The 17,745-nt window shown below is 48.1% G+C and overlaps 1 protein-coding gene across 1 annotated transcript in view; it reads left to right on the top strand.

The window, feature by feature from the left end:
- MED13 (mediator complex subunit 13) overlaps window positions 1-17,745 on the top strand; it is a 138,975-nt gene that overhangs the window by 113,734 nt on the left and 7,496 nt on the right. The window contains exons 19-27 of the mRNA XM_048518588.1: window positions 1,535-1,758; window positions 6,693-6,882; window positions 8,565-8,994; window positions 10,764-10,980; window positions 12,756-12,947; window positions 13,553-13,776; window positions 14,132-14,274; window positions 16,709-16,867; window positions 16,990-17,178. Of these exons, the coding sequence (XP_048374545.1) occupies window positions 1,535-1,758; window positions 6,693-6,882; window positions 8,565-8,994; window positions 10,764-10,980; window positions 12,756-12,947; window positions 13,553-13,776; window positions 14,132-14,274; window positions 16,709-16,867; window positions 16,990-17,178 (1,968 nt within the window). The remainder of the gene's footprint in view (window positions 1-1,534; window positions 1,759-6,692; window positions 6,883-8,564; window positions 8,995-10,763; window positions 10,981-12,755; window positions 12,948-13,552; window positions 13,777-14,131; window positions 14,275-16,708; window positions 16,868-16,989; window positions 17,179-17,745) is intronic.

Here is a 17,745-nt window from a genome sequence, read left to right as displayed (position 1 = left end):
GCACTGTCTCTTTCGTAACATGCGCCTTTTGTTTTCGAATGGATCACGTGGCATACTCTCCGTCACAAAGCCCGGAATGCTTCTATTCTCGGTTTATTTCCCCCTACATTTTGAACAAATGTTTTTGTCCCCGGGGGAGAGAATTTCATGCCTAGTATATACTCATATTTTGGGGGAAGTAGCAGTAATAACAGGGCTGCATACAGGTATGTGTGGGTTGCTGGGTGAAGCTCAGTGATTGCTTTGATGTTGCTCCTCCCCTCTGTTCATTTCACTGTATTGACCCCCTGCAATTTACTGGACAGGCAGCTATCCCAATGGTGCCTGTTGCTCACAGGGCCACCCTTGAGGGCCTACCCCTCTCCTTGGTGCAGACCTGGGCATTATATGGCCCGCGGGCCACATCCGGCCCGCCGGATGACCCTGACTGGCCCCCCCTGCCTTGCTGGGGAGCGAGGCGCCTTTGAAAGCCCCGCAGAAGCCTGTTGCCTTGGCTGCCGGCTTCTGTGGGGCTTTGAAAAGCGCCTCGCCCCCCTGCCTTTTGGCCCGGCCCTCCACAATATTTTCTGTTTCTTATGCGGCCCCATGGAAAAAACAATTGCCCTGCCCCTGCCTTGGTGTATCAGTTCAGCAGCTCCTTAATGCCACCATTAATGCCACCAGCACAACCACAGTCTGTCTACTCAGGAGGGCGAGTGTAGAAATGGTTGGTGGCACTAAGAAGCAGCCCCCCCCCCCTTAGTCAGCAAAGAGGAGCTTGAGAGGGCAGGCCAGAGAGAGGCTGCAGCTGCTGGTGGCCAAAAAGAGCAGCGGATGGCTCTGGGTGCCTTCCTGGTATAGAGACTGTGCCTCCTGCCTCGAGTCAGCTTTGAGATTTTGCCCTCTTGCAGAATCTGACTGGCTGCAAGGCACTGTGATATCATCACAACTGAGTCCTCCATCGTATTTCCCTTAAAGAAATAAAAGGCTCCCTATCTGCTGCTCAAGGTTGTTAGATTAAAGGAGCTTGAAAGAAAGGAAAGACAACCTGGCCCTCAGTTTTCTGGGGTCACAGCTCCAGAAACGAGGGGATGCAGTTTGATGGGGAGGGGGTGCGGTGCTGCAGCAGGAACCGAGAAGGCTACAAATGACAGCAAACACGGGCAATAAAAGTGGGCATTGGAATGCACAATTGGCCATGCTGGCAGGGGTGATGGGAATTGTAGTCCATGAACATCTGGAGTACCATAGGTTCACCACCATGGGTCTAGATGTACACATTTGTTACTTTGATTTCTGAAGTGCTTAAAATGTTCTTTGTGAAAACTTGAACAGCAACAAGGGAGCTAGGATAAAATGGATAGCTGGCGCCTGTATCTTTGATGAGAAATGCTCGTTTTGTGTGGTGGTACTTGGAGTCACTGAATTGCTGTTAATGGCATCTGGAAGGTAGTTCTGGTGTTTGGCAGTGACTCCCCTTACACCCGGAGAGATGGCCCGGCGGCATCCTACTTTGATTCTGACACATGAAGAAAATGTCTCCTTTCTTGCCCAGGAACTGACGAGTCTCCAGAACCACTGCCCATTCCGACGTTTCTGTTGGGATACGATTACGACTTCCTGGTGCTGTCCCCGTTCGCCTTACCATATTGGGAGAGGCTGATGTTGGAACCCTACGGATCTCAAAGAGACATCGCTTATGTTGTGGTGTGTCCGGAGAACGAAGCTCTGCTCAACGGAGCTAAATCCTTCTTTCGGGATTTGACTGCGATCTATGAGGTGAGGAGGAACACATTGTGTAAAGTTTTACTACACAGCCACAAGTGACATTGCCTGACACTGGATATCATCAGATCCCACCCCCAAAAGCTTCCAGAAGTTGTCAATCATTGGCTAGCAAACCTAACCAGAGCAACATGGGAGAAAAATAATATAAACTATGACATATTTACTTTCAGGAATCTGATGCATGCATCTGCCTACAAGTAAGGTATTTGCAGGTAAATTTGGCAAGCATGTGTGCCTAAAATAGGGATTTACTACATTGTCTTACCCTGGAGCCGCGCGGTGTAGTGGTTAAGTACTTCACTGCCACTCACATGGTCAGGAGTTCGAGCCCCCTGTGGGTCAGATATCCTGGCAGCTGGCTCATGGTCAACTCATCCATCCATCCATCCATCCATCCATCCATCCATCCATCCATCCATCCATCCATCCATCCATCCATCCATCCATCCATCCATCCATCCATCCATCCATCCATCCATCCATCCATCCATCCAAATCCATCCATCCATCCATCCATCCATCCATCCAAATCCATCCATCCATCCATCCATCCAAATCCATCCATCCATCCATCCATCCATCCATCCATCCATCCATCCATCCATCCATCCATCCATCCATCCATCCATCCATCCATCCATCCATCCATCCATCCATCCATCCATCCATCCATCCATCCATCCATCCATCCATATCCATCCATCCATCCATCCATCCATCCATCCATCCATCCATCCATCCATCCATCCATCCATCCATCCATCCATCCATCCATCCATCCATCCATCCATTTATTTCTTGGTCCGTAAATGAGTCCCTAACTCATAACTAGGGGGTAAAAAATAGCCGGGGAAAGCAGTGGCAAACTACCCCACGAAAATCACTGCTCGTAGTGGTACCCCAGGATCCAACACGACTGAAGGGGAAACTTTACTTACTTACCCTGGAGGAGAAATTAGGTGTGATGGCTTCTTAATTAACCTCATTTCCAGCACAAACTATACTATAGAAAGGGAGAGAAAGAGACTGTGTGTGTGTGTGTGTGAGAGAGAGAGAGAGAGATTGAGAGAGAGAGAGAGAGAGGTGTCTCTGAAGATTGCTTCAGGAGCACAGGATTAGCCCTCTTCATAGCGATTGCTTTGTCAGCTTTGCATTCCCACTATGACATCAAAACTCCTCCATATTTTTATCTCAACACAGCAACTAAAATGGATGGTGGAGGTAGATAAGGACTCGTCTCATTCAGCAAGACTTTCTTTAAGCCGGAGTTCCTTTATTATACAGACGCCATCAAGTGGTTGAATGGAGTACTACCCTTTTCTTTGAATGCTACAAACCTCGTGATCTTAGATTGCCGAACCTTCATGTTCCTCCCCCCCCCCCCCCCCCCCCCCAACGATGTGCCTGGACTAGACAGCATCCTCCTCCCCTCCTTGTGCTCAGGGGAGCCAGTGTGGTGTAGTGGTTAAGAGCAGATGGATTCTAATCTGGAGAACCAGGTTTGATTTCCCACTCCCACCTGAGTGGCAGAGGCTTATCTGGTGAACCAGATGTGTTTCCGCATTCCTACATCTCCGCTGGGTGACCTTGAGCCAGTCACAGTTCTCTCAGAACTCTCTCAGCCCCACGTACCTCACAGAGTGTCTGCTGTGGGGAGAGGAAGGGGAAAGGAGTTTTTAAGCCACCTCGAGTCTCCTTACAGGAGAGAAAGGTGGGGTATAAATCCAAATTGTTCTTCTTAAAGTATTAAAAGAGAGTGTGTGGATTCTTTTTATTCTCATTGTGAAGTTTTACACCAGAACCAACCTGAAGAGAGAGATTGTGAGGGATTCCTGTCCCCTACAACAGCTGTGTTAGCAAGTCATGCAGCAGAGGGGTTTAACTAGGACCAGGGAAGCCCAGGTCCAAATTTCTGTGTGTCATAAAACTTATTTGGGACATTCATTTTGTCCGAGACTAACTTCATAGACTCGTCATGAAGATCAAATGGAATGGGGGTGTTCCATGTCTGCCACCCTGATCTCCTTGGAAGAAAAGCAGGATGAAAAAGTGCTCAATCAATCAATCAATCAATCAATCAATCAATCAATCAATCAATCAATACCTACCACTTCTCATTCCCCACATTCCTGTCTTTTCCGGACTGGTAAACTGGGGAGCAGCGACTACATCTCAGTGGGCTGAATTTAGTCCTAGCTCCTGTAGGTCCAAGCAGAGCAGCCCTGTCCATTGGGCTGGGCTCAAATATTAATTCAGCCCTTGACTATAATTCAGCCCTTGACTATAAATGGAGATCAAGTAGAGCGGGTGGCTAGTTTTAAATTTCTGGGCATTATGATTGAAGAGGACTTGACCTGGGGCGTACAGACTGCCGCGGTGTTTAAGAAGGCCCAGCAAAGACTGTACTATCTGAGACTTTTAAGGAAACAACAACTGAATGGAAAACTCCTGGTGTCCTTTTACCGCTGTGCTATAGAGAGTGTCTTAACCTACTGCATCTGTGTATGGTTCTCCAGTTGCACAGTGGCAGATAGGAAGGCGCTCCAAAGGGCGATCACTACTGCACAGAGGATTATCGGCTGCCCTCTCCCCTCCTTGGAAGAACTCCTATAATTCCGGAAGCTTCCAAAGAAAAGCCCAAAATATTCTGAGGGACCCGTCTCATCCAGCACACACTCTCTTTTTGAACTGTTACCATCCGGCAGACGATACAGGTCTATCAAAACTAGGACAAAGAGGCTTAGAGACAGCTTCTACTCCAGAGCTATGGCTATGCTAAACTCTGCGGCTTCGTGTTGATGTGTTTAGGGCTGTGTAGGGATGGGTGGAGGAAGGGGAAAGTGAGGATGGGGTATGAGTCTGGAATTGTGTGCATCGAGGAATGCTGCTGTAAATTTCATTGTGCGTGCACAATGACAATAAATGCTTATGCTTTATGCTTTAATAAAGTCGATAGAAGGAGCTTGGGTAATGTGTGAATTCTGCTGCACTGTATTTATTCAACATGTGTAAGCATACTACCAGTGGAACTCCTGAGATGACGTGGAGGAAAATCTTGGATCTACGCTTCTTAATGATAATTGGCATATGTTATTTTACCCAAGATGTTTTTTCCCCCCAGTGCAGAAACTATATGTTGACTGTTTTAGCTTGGTGCAAAATATGGAGCTGCATTCGTGGTTTTATATAAGCAAAACAGATGCTCTGTCATCATTATGACAAGATTCTGCCGTGCCACTTTGAAAAGACTTTATGTTTGGATGCGTCACTTTATCTGTAGCACGTGGAGCACGGAGCTGTGGTTGCCCTGTGCAGAAGCAGCGAGGCCCCACAGTCTTGGCAGCAGAACTGAGTCCGGACCCGGCTACTGCTGGCTTCTCTCATGACTATCTAGTTCGGTGGTCCAGAAACATCAAGGGGGCATAGGGGAAACATGTATTTTGGTGTGCGCTGCAGTGGTACCTTCTCCTACTCAATGATGCGACTGGCCTCCACCCGGGCCAGAGCTTTTACAGCTCTGGCCCCTGCCTGGTGGAACGCCCCCCTCCAGCTGTGCGGGCCCTGCGGGATCTTAATGAGTTCTGCAGGGCCTGCAAAACTGAGCTGTTCCACTGGGCCTTTGGAGAGGCCGGCCGCTGATCCCCCCCCCATAACATCAGTGGAACCTGCCGCCCCATCCCCCCCTCTTTTAGGGGATTTTTAGGGGATCTCATAGTAGGTTGCCATCTGTTATGTTTGGTATATGTTTGGTATTTGGAAGCTTCATTTTAATAGGGTTGGTTTTAATGTGTATAGAGCCATAATTACTTATTTAATTAACTTTGGTGCTATTGATTTTATTTTGCGCTCTATTTGTATATCTTGTTGTTCACCGCCCTGAGCCCTCCGGGGGAGGGCGGTATACAAGTATAATTAATAATAATAATAATAATAATAATAATAATAATAATAATAATAATAATAATAATAATAGTTGACAGCAAGAAAACATGGGAGTGGCTCAGAAGGGGAACTCTAAAGAAGGAAACTGAAGGCCTGATTTTTGCTGCCCAGGAGCAAGCATTAAGGACAAATGCAACAAAGACAATGAATTCAGTGTCCTACAATGACCCAAAGTGCCGCTTCTGCAAAGAGGCTGATGAAACCGCGGAGCACATCAATATCTGCTGGGTTAAAGAAAAATAGCCCAAACTGACTATCTCGAACGCCACAATAGGCTAGCAGCAATGGTGCACTGGAACCTTTGTAAAAGTATGGCCTGCCCTGTAGGCAAGACCTGGCAATGAAAGCACAAGCCAGACAACACCACAGAACAAAAGGACGCAAAAATACTCTGGGACTTTAGAATACAGACAGACAGACACCTGGCACACAACACCCCAGACTTAACAGTGGTAGAGAAAAAACATGTTTGGATCATAGATGTTGCTGTGCCAATTGACAGCAGGGTAGAGGACAAAGAGCTGGAAAAGATCACAAAATACAAGGACCTACAAATTGAAGTTGAACGATTGTGGCAAAAAAGAACAACAGTAATCCCACTAGTAGTCGGTGCTCTAGGAGGAATCCCAAAAAATCTTGAAAAACATCTGGAAAATCTAAACTTGGACAGAACATCAGTCCACATGCTGCAGAAAGCAGCACTTCTAGGAACTGCACATATTCTACGCAAATACCTCTAATATCCTAGGTCCTTGGGAAGGACTCGATATTCAGAGATGAATTCCAGACACTTGTGCTGTGCTGTTATGTATATAATAATAATAATAATAATAATAATAATAATAATAATAATAATAATAATAATAATAATAATAATAATAATAATACTTTAGACCTGAGTTGTGGCATGTCAGCTGATACTCCTGCAAATTAGATTCATCACGCTTAGTTCATACTCCCCCCCCTTTTTTTTCTTTTTGCAGTCCTGCAGACTTGGGCAGCATCGACCAATCTGTAAACTCTTGCCGGATGGGATCATGAGAGTCGGTTCTACCGCTTCAAACAAGCTTTCTGAGAAGGCTGTTGCGGAATGGTTCTCTCAGGCAGCTCACACCAACAACGAGTCGTTCTCTCGGCTCAAGCTGTATGCTCAAGTCTGCAGATACGATTTGGGTACAGTTCGCTGTCTTTCCTGAATCCTTTTTTTCCAGAAGGGTATTTCACTGTGGGTTATAAAATACTAATGGTGGGGATAATGCACTGGTGCTGGGAATGTTGTTGAATTCTTTGCAGTACCGGCATCCTGAAAATGCAAACGCATGCCCATGCTGGGACTTGCAGTGGACACGTGCCGGGCAAATGGTCAACTTGGCTTGAGGCATGCCTTCACCATACTGTTTAAATAGCAACACTGGGTGGTGCAGTGTATTGTTGAAGGCTTTTACGGCCTGGTTCAACTGGTTGATGTGGGTTTTCCAGGCTGTATGACTGTGGTCTGGTACCAGATCGCAGCCACACAGCCCAGAAAACCCACAATAACTAGCTGGGTGGCTCATTTAAATTTGCTACCCTGTGTCCAAGTGTTTACTCTTTTTTAAAATTGGTGCCAAAGTCTTACCAAATAAATAAAACTCTGGATACCCATAGGGATTGGCCCATCATGTTTTGAATAGACTAGCTGTCTGTCTGTGCTGGGTAAGTTTTCAAACTTTGGGTCTTGGGAAACCCTTTTTCAGCAGGGAATCAAGCCAAACCTGAGCCCTGTTTCAGAAACCAATGCCGAGAGGCTCCTCTACAGTGAACTGGAGTTGAACTTGAACCTAAATACGTGGGTTGCCTTAAGCTTGAACTAAGATCAAAACCTTACATTGAAAATACAAAAGGGCTTTTATTTTGTGTCACGGCGTCCAAGAAATTTTGGGTTTGGGTATGGTTTGATTCCCTGTTACTGCATTTTGTTGGCTTGCTGAGCAAGTCCTGCTAGAAAAACTCATCGTTTTCCAGTGTGTGTCCTTTGCTTTTGCCCCACCTGAACTGAGAATATGGCTAGGAAGATGCCTAGTTCTCTGTTATAACAGAACATTCTAGAGATAAATATAAGGAAATACTTGTACCAATATTGGGTATGGCAGCAGCAGAGGTGGGATCCAGCAGGTTCTCACCAGTTCCCAAGAGTGGGTTACTAATTATTTGTGAGTGCCGAGATTGGGTCTGCTTTTCCGTTAGAAATTCCATTAGGTCCAAAAATCATAAAGTCCTGTTGTTTCCTATGTGGCTGGTTAGCGACGGTAGAAAACGGGATAATTCTCCCTGTTGGGCTGTTTTAAAAACATGTTTTAGAAATATGGTAAAAGTTCCTTGTTTAAGGAAAGTCTCCTTCTTTTGATTTCTAGAAACAAAATTAAGTATTTGAAAGTATTAAGTATTTGACAGGCAGTCAATTAGAGGAGAAGTAGTTGTTTCTGTTGGCAGTAGACGATAGGACTTGCTATAATGAGTTTAAATTATGGACAGAAAGATACCAGCTGGAAATTAGGAACTTTTTTTTTTACAGTAAGAGTTTTTTACAGTAACAGAGAAATTATTAATGCCCTGCCCCTGGAATGCCCGGCCACGCCCCCGTCGTGCCCTGCCCAGCCCCATTGGCGCTACGCCACTGTTTGAATCCCACCACCATGGGAACCTGTTACTAAAATTTTTGGATCCCACCACTGGGCAGCAGCCACCCTAAACTTGGAGAGAACTTCAGCGTTTCTCAGGGCACAGTTGAAAGATACCCTAATTAGAATTAACACAAACAATTTCCCATTGTATCAAGCTCATTTAAATTATTCCTCTCTCTTCTTTGTTTCAAGGTCCTTATCTTGCTATGCAGCCACTGGACAATTCATTGCTTTCTCAGTCAAGCCTGATTTCTCCCACAAGCCATTCTGCACCCTCCCAAACTCAGATGGCGGGCAGTTCCGCCCCTCCCTCCGCCCCTTCCTCTGCTAGCAGTGGTGCCGTGACAACGAACTCGACCAGTGCCATGGCCCCCGCTGCCACTACAGGCAACTCCACCCTGACTACCTCCGCCACTTCCTCCTCCTCTTCTAGCGTGGGCAGTGCGATATCAACGAACAAACCATCTTCGTTCCCACCCTTCGGCAGCATGAACAACACTACGGCTCCCTCCCTGTCTACGCAGTCGACGGGAGTCCAGAACGGACAGTCAGGGTCCCAGCAGCAAGCACCTGGGGAAGCGTCATCTGCTCCTGCGCAGCCACACCCGGAGGTTTCGGAGAGGTAACGCAGCACCAGTTTGTCTTGGGCGGGGCATCTGGCAATTGGACTTTTAAAGAACCGTCTCAGATTCCATGCCACAGTGATTTTGTGTATGTGGTTTATCTGCTTGTTCCTGAACGACTTTGCCGGTTCCAGGAAGAGAGCTAGAAGTTGGGAAGGGAGGGGGAGTGGAGAGGAGAGGCTGTGTTTTGAGGAACCTGCAGTCTTTCACTTAGTAGAGCTTCGTTCAATTCCATTCTCTCTCCCCCCCGCCCCCTTCCCCCGCTTTCCTCTACTTTAGCAACCAACCCTTACAATGCTGACTGAAAGAGCAAAGGCTGCTATGCTGGATCTGCCTGGAAGCCAAGGACCAGGGGTCAGCAACCTGTGGCTCTCTAGATGTTCATGGACTACAGGAGAATTGTAGTCCATGAACATCTGGAGAACCACGGGTTGCACACCCCTAGGCGTTAACATGGATATGTAGAGATGAGCAACAGTCACCGCAGTTTACTCTAAAAACGTTTTAGTTACAGGCTGAGATCTCAGGAGGTATTTTCAGGTAGACAAGATTGAGGCCAAGCAATAGGATATTGGACTTTGGTTGGATTAGAACTTGGAGTTGGCTATGCATGATCGAAATGTTTTTCTACGTAGTGGTGCCAAGACTGGCTGGCCACTATAGTTCACGATGCGCTTTCAGTCTGGCAGTTGTGGTGTGCTCCTTGCCAGTCTAGCCTCCTTGGTCATCCGCATCCACACAAATTCCTGAGGCCTGAAGGGTTTTCCTGACAATCATCTCTTAAAACCAGGGGAGGACAGACCTTTCTAAAATAGAAGGTTGTGCATCAGACAAGAGGTTGAGCCTGGGCCATAAAGTGGACACGGAATGGTTATGATAACAAACCAGGGTTTGGTTTCTTTCTTGGGCACCATAAGCTGGACACGGAATGGTTATAACAAACCAGGGTTTAGTTTCTTTCTTGGGCACCATAAGCTGGACACGGAATGGTTATAACAAACCGGGGTTTGGTTTCTTTCTTGGGTACCATAAGCTGGACACGGAATGGTTATAACAAACCGGGGTTTGGTTTCTTTCTTGGGCACCATAAGCTGGACATGGAATGGTTATAACAAACCAGGGTTTGGTTTCTTTCTTGGGCACCATAAGCTGGACACGGAATGGTTATAACAAACCAGGGTTTGGTTTCTTTCTTGGGCACCATAAGCTGGACACGGAATGGTTATAACAAACCAGGGTTTGGTTTCTTTCTTGGGCACCATAAGCTGGAGTCCACCTTTTTAAAAATAACATCTTAAAAGACTGACAGAAGTCAGTTGGGATTTTCATAGTTTTGGGGCAAGTCTCCGTTGCACTCGAAGATTGATCAACTGTGCGAACAGTTTCTCCTGTATGATTCAGAAAGGAAGTATCTCATGTGGAAGCTGAGAAACACAGGGAAGTTTGTTAGCATCCTTAGTGCTCGTAGTGTAGTGATTTGTTGAATGCACAAAATTTTCTGCGCCTTTCAACGGTAAATTTATTTATGGAGGAGAAGTCGATCTATGGCTACCACTCTTGATCCTCCTTGATCTGAGATTGCAAATGCCTTAGCAGACCAGGTGCTTGGGAGCAGTAGCAGCAGCAGAAGGCCATTGCTTTCACATCCTGCATGTGCGCTCCCAAAGGCACCTGGTGGGCCACTGTGAGTAGCAAAGTGCTGGACTAGATGAACTCTGGTCTGATCCAGCAGGCTTGTCCTTATGTTCTTATGTTCTTATGCTTGCAGTACGATGGACCGGGACAAAGTGGGGATTCCCACCGATGGTGACTCGCACGCAGTCACCTACCCGCCCGCCATTGTGGTTTACATTGTTGACCCTTTCACGTACGAGAAGAAAGAGGAGAGCAGCTCTTCCAATGTGTGGACTCTCGGCCTTCTCCGTTGCTTTCTAGAAATGATGCAGGGCCTCCCTCTGCACATCAGGAACATCGTTTCTGTTCAGGTAAGATGGTGCACAGTGTCACACCTTGGATCAGGAACCCAAGTCGGACTCTGTAACTTAATGGTTAAGAAGCCTTTATTGGTAGATACAAGGAATGCGGGTGTAGCCTCCATTCCTCCCTCCTCCCTTCCGGAGCCCCAGCAGGGGTGTGCTACTTATCTACTGTCATGTGCATATTGTGTAACTTGTGTATTGTGTGTTGTGTCCTTGGTTCCCAGTCAGGTTCGTGCCTAAAACTGCTTTTGGCAAGCTGCCTGGATTTCTGGCTGGGACATATTATCTAAGACTGTCTGCAGTGGCGTAGGAGGTTAAGAGCTCATGTATCTAATCTGGAGGAACCGTGTTTGATTCCCAGCTCTGCCGCCTGAGCTGTGGAGGCTTATCTGCGGAATTCAGATTAGCCTGTGCACTCCCACACACGCCAGCTGGGTGACCTTGGGTTAGTCACAGCTTCTCGGAGCTCTCTCAGCCCCACCCACCTCACAGGGTGTTTGTTGTGAGGGGGGAAGGGCAAGGAGATTGTAAGCCCCTTTGAGTCTCCTGCAGGAGAGAAAGGGGGGATGTACATCCAAACTCCTCCTCCTCCTCCTCCTCCCTCCTCTTCCTCTCTCCTCCCTCCCTCCCTCCCGCCCTCCCTCCTCCTCCTCTTCTTCTTCTTCTTCTTCTTCTTCTTCTTCTTCTTCTTCTTCTTCTTCTTCTTCTTCTTCTTCTTCTTCTTCTTCTTCTTCTTCTTCTATCTTTTTATGAATTCTGACTGTGAGAATATGCCTTGTTTTCATTATCTGAGGAGGAGTGTTTCTGCTTTTATATTCTTGCTGTGCCTCTGAGGAGTCAGAGTTATCCTGCTTTGCTTTCGAATCTAACTTAGCCAGTGATTAAAGAACTGTTTGCCTGGACTTAGTCTGTTTGTTGCATCTACATTGCTAAGCGCATTGAGCCTTGTTCACAATTGCCACTGAATGCGTGTGCAGTCTGAGTATGCTTTATACTGTTTTTACCTGAAGTCGGCCCGCGAGGGTCGCAAGGAAGAGGCGAGACGCAGCGATATCATCTGGTGGAGAGAGCCAGTGGCAGGAAGCGTGATCCGTGGATCTGGCAACTCTGCTGTGGTTTGGGCCCTGGCACCTTTTATTAGGGTTTGCCGAGAGGCGGGGCGGGAGGCGGGAGAATATTGTACAGTACATGACTCATGGGGCTGCGTACGTGAGAGAGGAAACGTTCCTGTCCGGCCCTAATCCATACCTGGGGGTATGCACCCCTTTGTCCCTTTGTCCGGGACATCTTGTGACAGTGAGTCAGGCATCTCATGACCTATGACTCATGGGGGTCTTGTGACAGGTGAGCGTGTGCGCCCAGAAGGGCACAGATGGCGCAGGCATTCGTGCGCTCTGTCTGAGGCTCTGCTGGGTTCGCGGGGCTCACCCCTACAGTACCTTTATATGTGGATTGAGTAATTCTCATGCTCATGGCGGGTGCAGTTAAATGTGCAAATGAACCAGCTAATGGTTTCTGGTTTCATTTGTCAAAATAGCACTTGTCCATCTTACAAACATTCGTACACTCTGGTGTGCAGGATGTATTTGCTTTAACATCTGAACGGAGCTTCGGTGGAAGGAGAGAAATTAGCTGTCGGTTTCTGGTGAACGTATGCCTGTTCCCGTAGTATGAAGACTTTTGCAGGAATCAGACTCACATTTGCGAACTGACACAATCGCAGTGACCACCTAGTATTAGATATATATCTTGACTAATATTCCTTTCTCCTGTTACCTTAGCTTGTCCCTTGTCAGTATCTGTTACAACCTGTAAAGAACGAAGACAGGCAGATCTACACCCAGCATCTAAAATCGCTGGCATTCTCAGCCTTTACCCAGTGCCGAAGACCGCTCCCAACATCAACTAACGTGAAAACGCTAACTGGATTTGGCCCAGGCTTAGCAATGGAAATGGCTCTGAAAAGTCCTGAAGTGAGTATCACAGAGGCAAATTTTACATAGTGTCTCTAGGACATTGATGGCGAACCTTTTTGAGACCGAGTGCCCAAATTGCAATGCAAACCCCACTTATTTATCGCAAAGTGCCGACCTGGATGCTGAATGCTGAGGTTTTAGTTTAGAAAAATCTGGTTGGCTCCCTCTTCCTCTGCCCCACCCACTCGAGCAGGGGCCAGCCTGCTCTAGCCTCCAGCAAGTCCCATGTGCACTGCTCTGTGCCTCTCTAGCATCTCTGCCTCCTCTGCGCCTGCACCCCCGGGCAGCAGCCACCCAGAGCACAGGCACCAGGCCCGTCAGCTGAGTCCTCCCTGCTCACCACAGTGCGCGCACGTCATGCTCAGTGGCCCAGGCCAGCCTAGATGTGTGTGTGTGGGGGGGTGATTTTCCGCCCCCACATGATGAACTCTGTGTGTGCGTGCCCACAGAGAGGGCTTCGAGTGCCACCTCTGGCACCCGTGCCATAGGTTCGCCATCACTGCTCTAGGAAGTCTTCGTAAATTTTTGAGGAGAGCTGGCAGTATACGAAGTGTACCCAACAGGATAGGTAATCCTGTCGTCTCTCTGTGTCTGATTTTTAGAGACCGGAGTGTATTAAGCTATACGCACCTCCCTTCATACTGGCTCCTGTCAAAGACAAGCAGACTGAGCTCGGGGAAACATTCGGAGAGGCTGGACAGAAGTACAATGTCCTTTTTGTGGGCTACTGTTTGTCTCACGATCAGAGGTGGCTTCTTGCATCGTGCACAGATCTGTACGGAGAACTGCTGGAGACCTGCATCATCAACATCGACGTGCCAAACAGGTAAGTGGAGAGCCTGTGATGAATCTACCGTCAGACCTGGCATCTTTCCCTTGTGTACAGAGCCTACCCCCCACTTGCAGTTAGTCATCAAAATGTTGAAATGGAATGGGACTTCACTGCTTTTATTTTGTACATGACTCACTCTGGCGTACACGGATAGCTTCCTGCGTATTCCATGATCCAATGTGGTCCTGCGTCGTTTGAGACCAGGCTCCTATATTGTCTGCCTTTGGGCGTCTGGTTAATTCTCAAGCGATCTGTTGACGCTCCTAAAAAAACAGTCCGCGTAAGAGCGAATGCTCTCAATGAGTTTGCTGATGAGTCTTGTTTGCTGATGAGTCTTGTTTCCCTTCAGGGCTCGTAGGAAAAAAGGGTCGGCTCGCAGGCTTGGTCTCCAGAAGCTCTGGGAGTGGTGCTTGGGGCTAGTTCAGATGAGCTCGTTGCCGTGGAGAGTCGTCATAGGCCGCCTGGGCAGAATAGGCCACGGAGAACTGAAAGGTAACTCAGAAACTTGTCATGAAATGTTTCACCTTGGTCAACAACAACAACAAAGGACCTTTATTGGCATAACAACATTATATACACAGATCCACTTAACCAAGTAGAGGGAAGCTAAGACCTTGGTCAGGGGTCTGCAACCTGCGGCTCTCCAGATGTTCATGGACTACAAATCCCATCAGCCCCTGCCAATTGGCCACCTCTGTTATGATCCTCCCAGTGATAAGCCAGGCAGCAAACAGGACCTTGCTTAAGGAGGGACCCTGTAAGGTCTCCCAGATTGGCCATGCTGGCAGAGGCTGATGGGATTTGGAGTCCATGAACATCTGGAGAGCCGCAGGTTGCAGACCCCTGACCTAGGTTCTAGTTGACAGAGATCTAGCAGTTTGGGAGAAATGATGAGCTGATATGCTTTCTCTCCTACTCTTCAGTTAGATTTGCTCCCGAGCTGTCTTGCAATTGTCATCCACTGTGAGGTGCCCTGTAAGGATGTGGGCGTGAGAGTGCCCAACGTGACAAGGGGGAGAAGCACAGTTGTGGCTCCCCTGTCTGTCTTTGGAGGGGTGTGTGTCTGTGTGTTCCCTTTTCCTTGTGCATTTGAACTGCTTTCGGTACGGCCTGCTGGGCTATTTTATTCCATCTGGAGCTGAGTCCAGTAGCACCGTAGAGACCAATGAGAATTTCCAGGGAGTCAGCTTTCAAGGCTCAAAGCTCCTTTTGTGAAATTCTTTGACTCTGGAAAGCTTATCCCCCAAAAAATCTTGTTAGTCTCTGAGATGCTACTGAACTCGAGTCTAGATGTTCTACTGCAAACCCACACTGCTATCCTCTGTGCTCTTTTACTTAAAGTCAACTGCTGAACTCCAAGGAGCCCAAGTCTGTATTCTAATCTCTGCCGAGTATTACACATGGCGCTGGACTGTTTCGCGAAACTTTCTTTGCTATGATCCTCCCAGTGGCAAGCCAGGCAGCAAACAGGAACTTGCTTAAGGAGGGACCCTGTAAGGCAGTGATGGCGAACCTATGGCATGGGTGCCAGAGATGGCACTCGGAGCCCTCTCTGTGGGCAGGCGCACACAGAGTTTGTCATGTGGGGGCGGAAAATCACCCGCACACACACACATATCTAGGCTGGCCTTGGCCACTGAGCATGATGTGCACGCACTGCGGTGAGCAGGGAGGACTTGGCTGGCAGGCCTGGTGCCTGTGCTCCGGGTGGCTGCTGCCAGATTTGGGGGGGTGGGGGCGCAGAGGAGGCAGAGATGCTAGAGAGGCACAGAGCGGTGAGCACGGGGCTTGCTGGAGGCTAGAGCAGGCTGGCCCCTGTTCAAGTGGGTGGCACGGAGGAAGAGGGAGCCAACCCTTTTTTCTAAACTAAAACCTCAGCATTCAGGTTAAATTGCCGGGTTGGCACTTTGCAATAAATAAGTGGGGTTTGGGTTGCAATTTGGGCACTCGGTCTCAAAAAGGTTCGCCATCACTGCTGTAAGGTCTCCCAGAACCTGCAGATGTTGGCAGTGTTAATAGCTGCTGGTGTGTGTGTGTGTGGGGTGGGGGGCGGGGGGCGGGCATCTCTGATGTCACCCCAGAGTTCTTTGCTTCACCTTCCAGTGGCCAGCTCCTGGTGCCTGTGGCATTCCCACCCAGTGATACAGGACGGAAATTCCATACTTTGAAACGTTGCATCTCCCTTGTGGACATATGTCTGAGCACACATCCTCCTTCACTGAAAAGGCCCTTGTTGCTGGTTGACCTCTACACTTTTAGGGGGCAGACGACTGTCTGGGAGAACGGAGGGTCTCCTGAAGATATACATAAACTGCTGAATGTCTGCTGTAGGCATTTCCTTTTGTGGTAGAACATAAAAGATACAAAATGGGAATCGTGGGTGGTTTTCTTTGGACCTACAAAAGCAAACTGTCAGACTAGACTGGCCTGCATTCTTTATTTTTACCGAATGGAAAAGTAAGATAGCTGAGAACTATTTAGAGGGCCTAGCAACCTATTATACAAATTTTAGTTTAGCTTATTTATAGACTGCATTCCTTACTGAGACTTAAGACAGATTGCAGAGGAAAGAAAGATGCAAAAATGTAATAACAGAGCATAAGACAGTGGTGGCGAACCTTTGGCACTCCAGATGTTATGGACTACAATCCCCTTCAGCCAATTGGCCATGCTGGCATGGGCTGATGGGAATTGTAGTCCATAACATCTGGAGGGCCAAAGGTTTGCCACCACTGGCATAAGACAAACAATGAACCATGCAAGTCTTTGCACAACTGGTAATAGTTACAGTTACTCCTGCAGGATGTGAACGTAGAATCTGTCCCTCTCTTTGATATCCCAGAAGTGACTGTTTTCTGTGTTCTTAAATCATTTCCTCAATTTAAATGATTTCCGAGGTGGGCAACTCCTGTGGGTTCTCTTTCAGATTGGAGCTGTTTGCTGAGTCGCCGAAACCTGCAGTCCCTGAGCAAGAGGCTGAAGGACATGTGCCGAATGTGTGGCATCTCAGCCGCGGATTCCCCCAGCATTCTCAGCGCTTGCTTAGTGGCGATGGAGCCACAGGGGTCCTTTGTCATCATGCCAGGTACTTACCGAAATCTCCTTTCTGTCGCCGTAGCTTCCCTGGAGGGAGTTTCTTCTCCTTCTGTGATGCAGCAGTGCTGATATTTGAGGGGAATTCTCTTGTTCTTTCCTCTCTTTTTTAAGATTCTGTATCAACAGGCTCCGTCTTTGGGCGCAGCACTACCCTAAACATGCAGACGTCTCAACTCAACACCCCGCAGGATACGTCGTGCACTCACATACTCGTGTTCCCCACGTCTGCCTCTGTGCAAGTGGCGTCCTCCACGTACACCACTGAAACCGGTTTGGACCTGGCCTTTAATACGAACAACGGTTAGTAAAGGAACGCAGGGCCAAATATATAACGAAAATGCACTTGTCTTTCCGGGATGGGTTTGTGCAGCTTTGCTGACAAGTCGCAGCTAACTTGTGGCACCTTAGTAGGGTTTCCAAGGCAAGAGAGGTTCAGAAGTGGTTTGCCACGGCCTACCTCTGCGTGGGCTGAGAGTGTCCTGACAGGACTATGACTGGCCCAGGGTCACCCAGCAGGCTTCATGTGGAGGGGGGGGGGGATCGAACCCAATTCGATAAAGTATTTGGTGAGGGTCCCTGTTCACATAGCATCAAGAAGAAGAAGAAGAAGAGTTTGGATTCATATCCCCCCTTTCTCTCCTGTAGGAGACTCAGAGGGGCTTACAATCTCCTTGCCCTTCCCCCCTCACAACAAACACCCTGTGAGGTGGGTGGGGCTGAGAGAGCTCCGAAAAGCTGTGACTAGCCCAAAGTCACCCAGCTGGCATGTGTTGGAGTGCACAGGCTAATCTGAATTCCCCAGATAAACCTCCACAGCTCAGGTGGCAGAGCGGGGAATCAAACCCGGTTCCTCCAGATCAGAGTGCA

Source organism: Sphaerodactylus townsendi, linkage group LG16, assembly GCF_021028975.2.
Source record: "Sphaerodactylus townsendi isolate TG3544 linkage group LG16, MPM_Stown_v2.3, whole genome shotgun sequence".
Taxonomy (NCBI): domain Eukaryota; kingdom Metazoa; phylum Chordata; class Lepidosauria; order Squamata; family Sphaerodactylidae; genus Sphaerodactylus; species Sphaerodactylus townsendi.
This window is presented reverse-complemented; position numbering and strand designations above follow the sequence as displayed.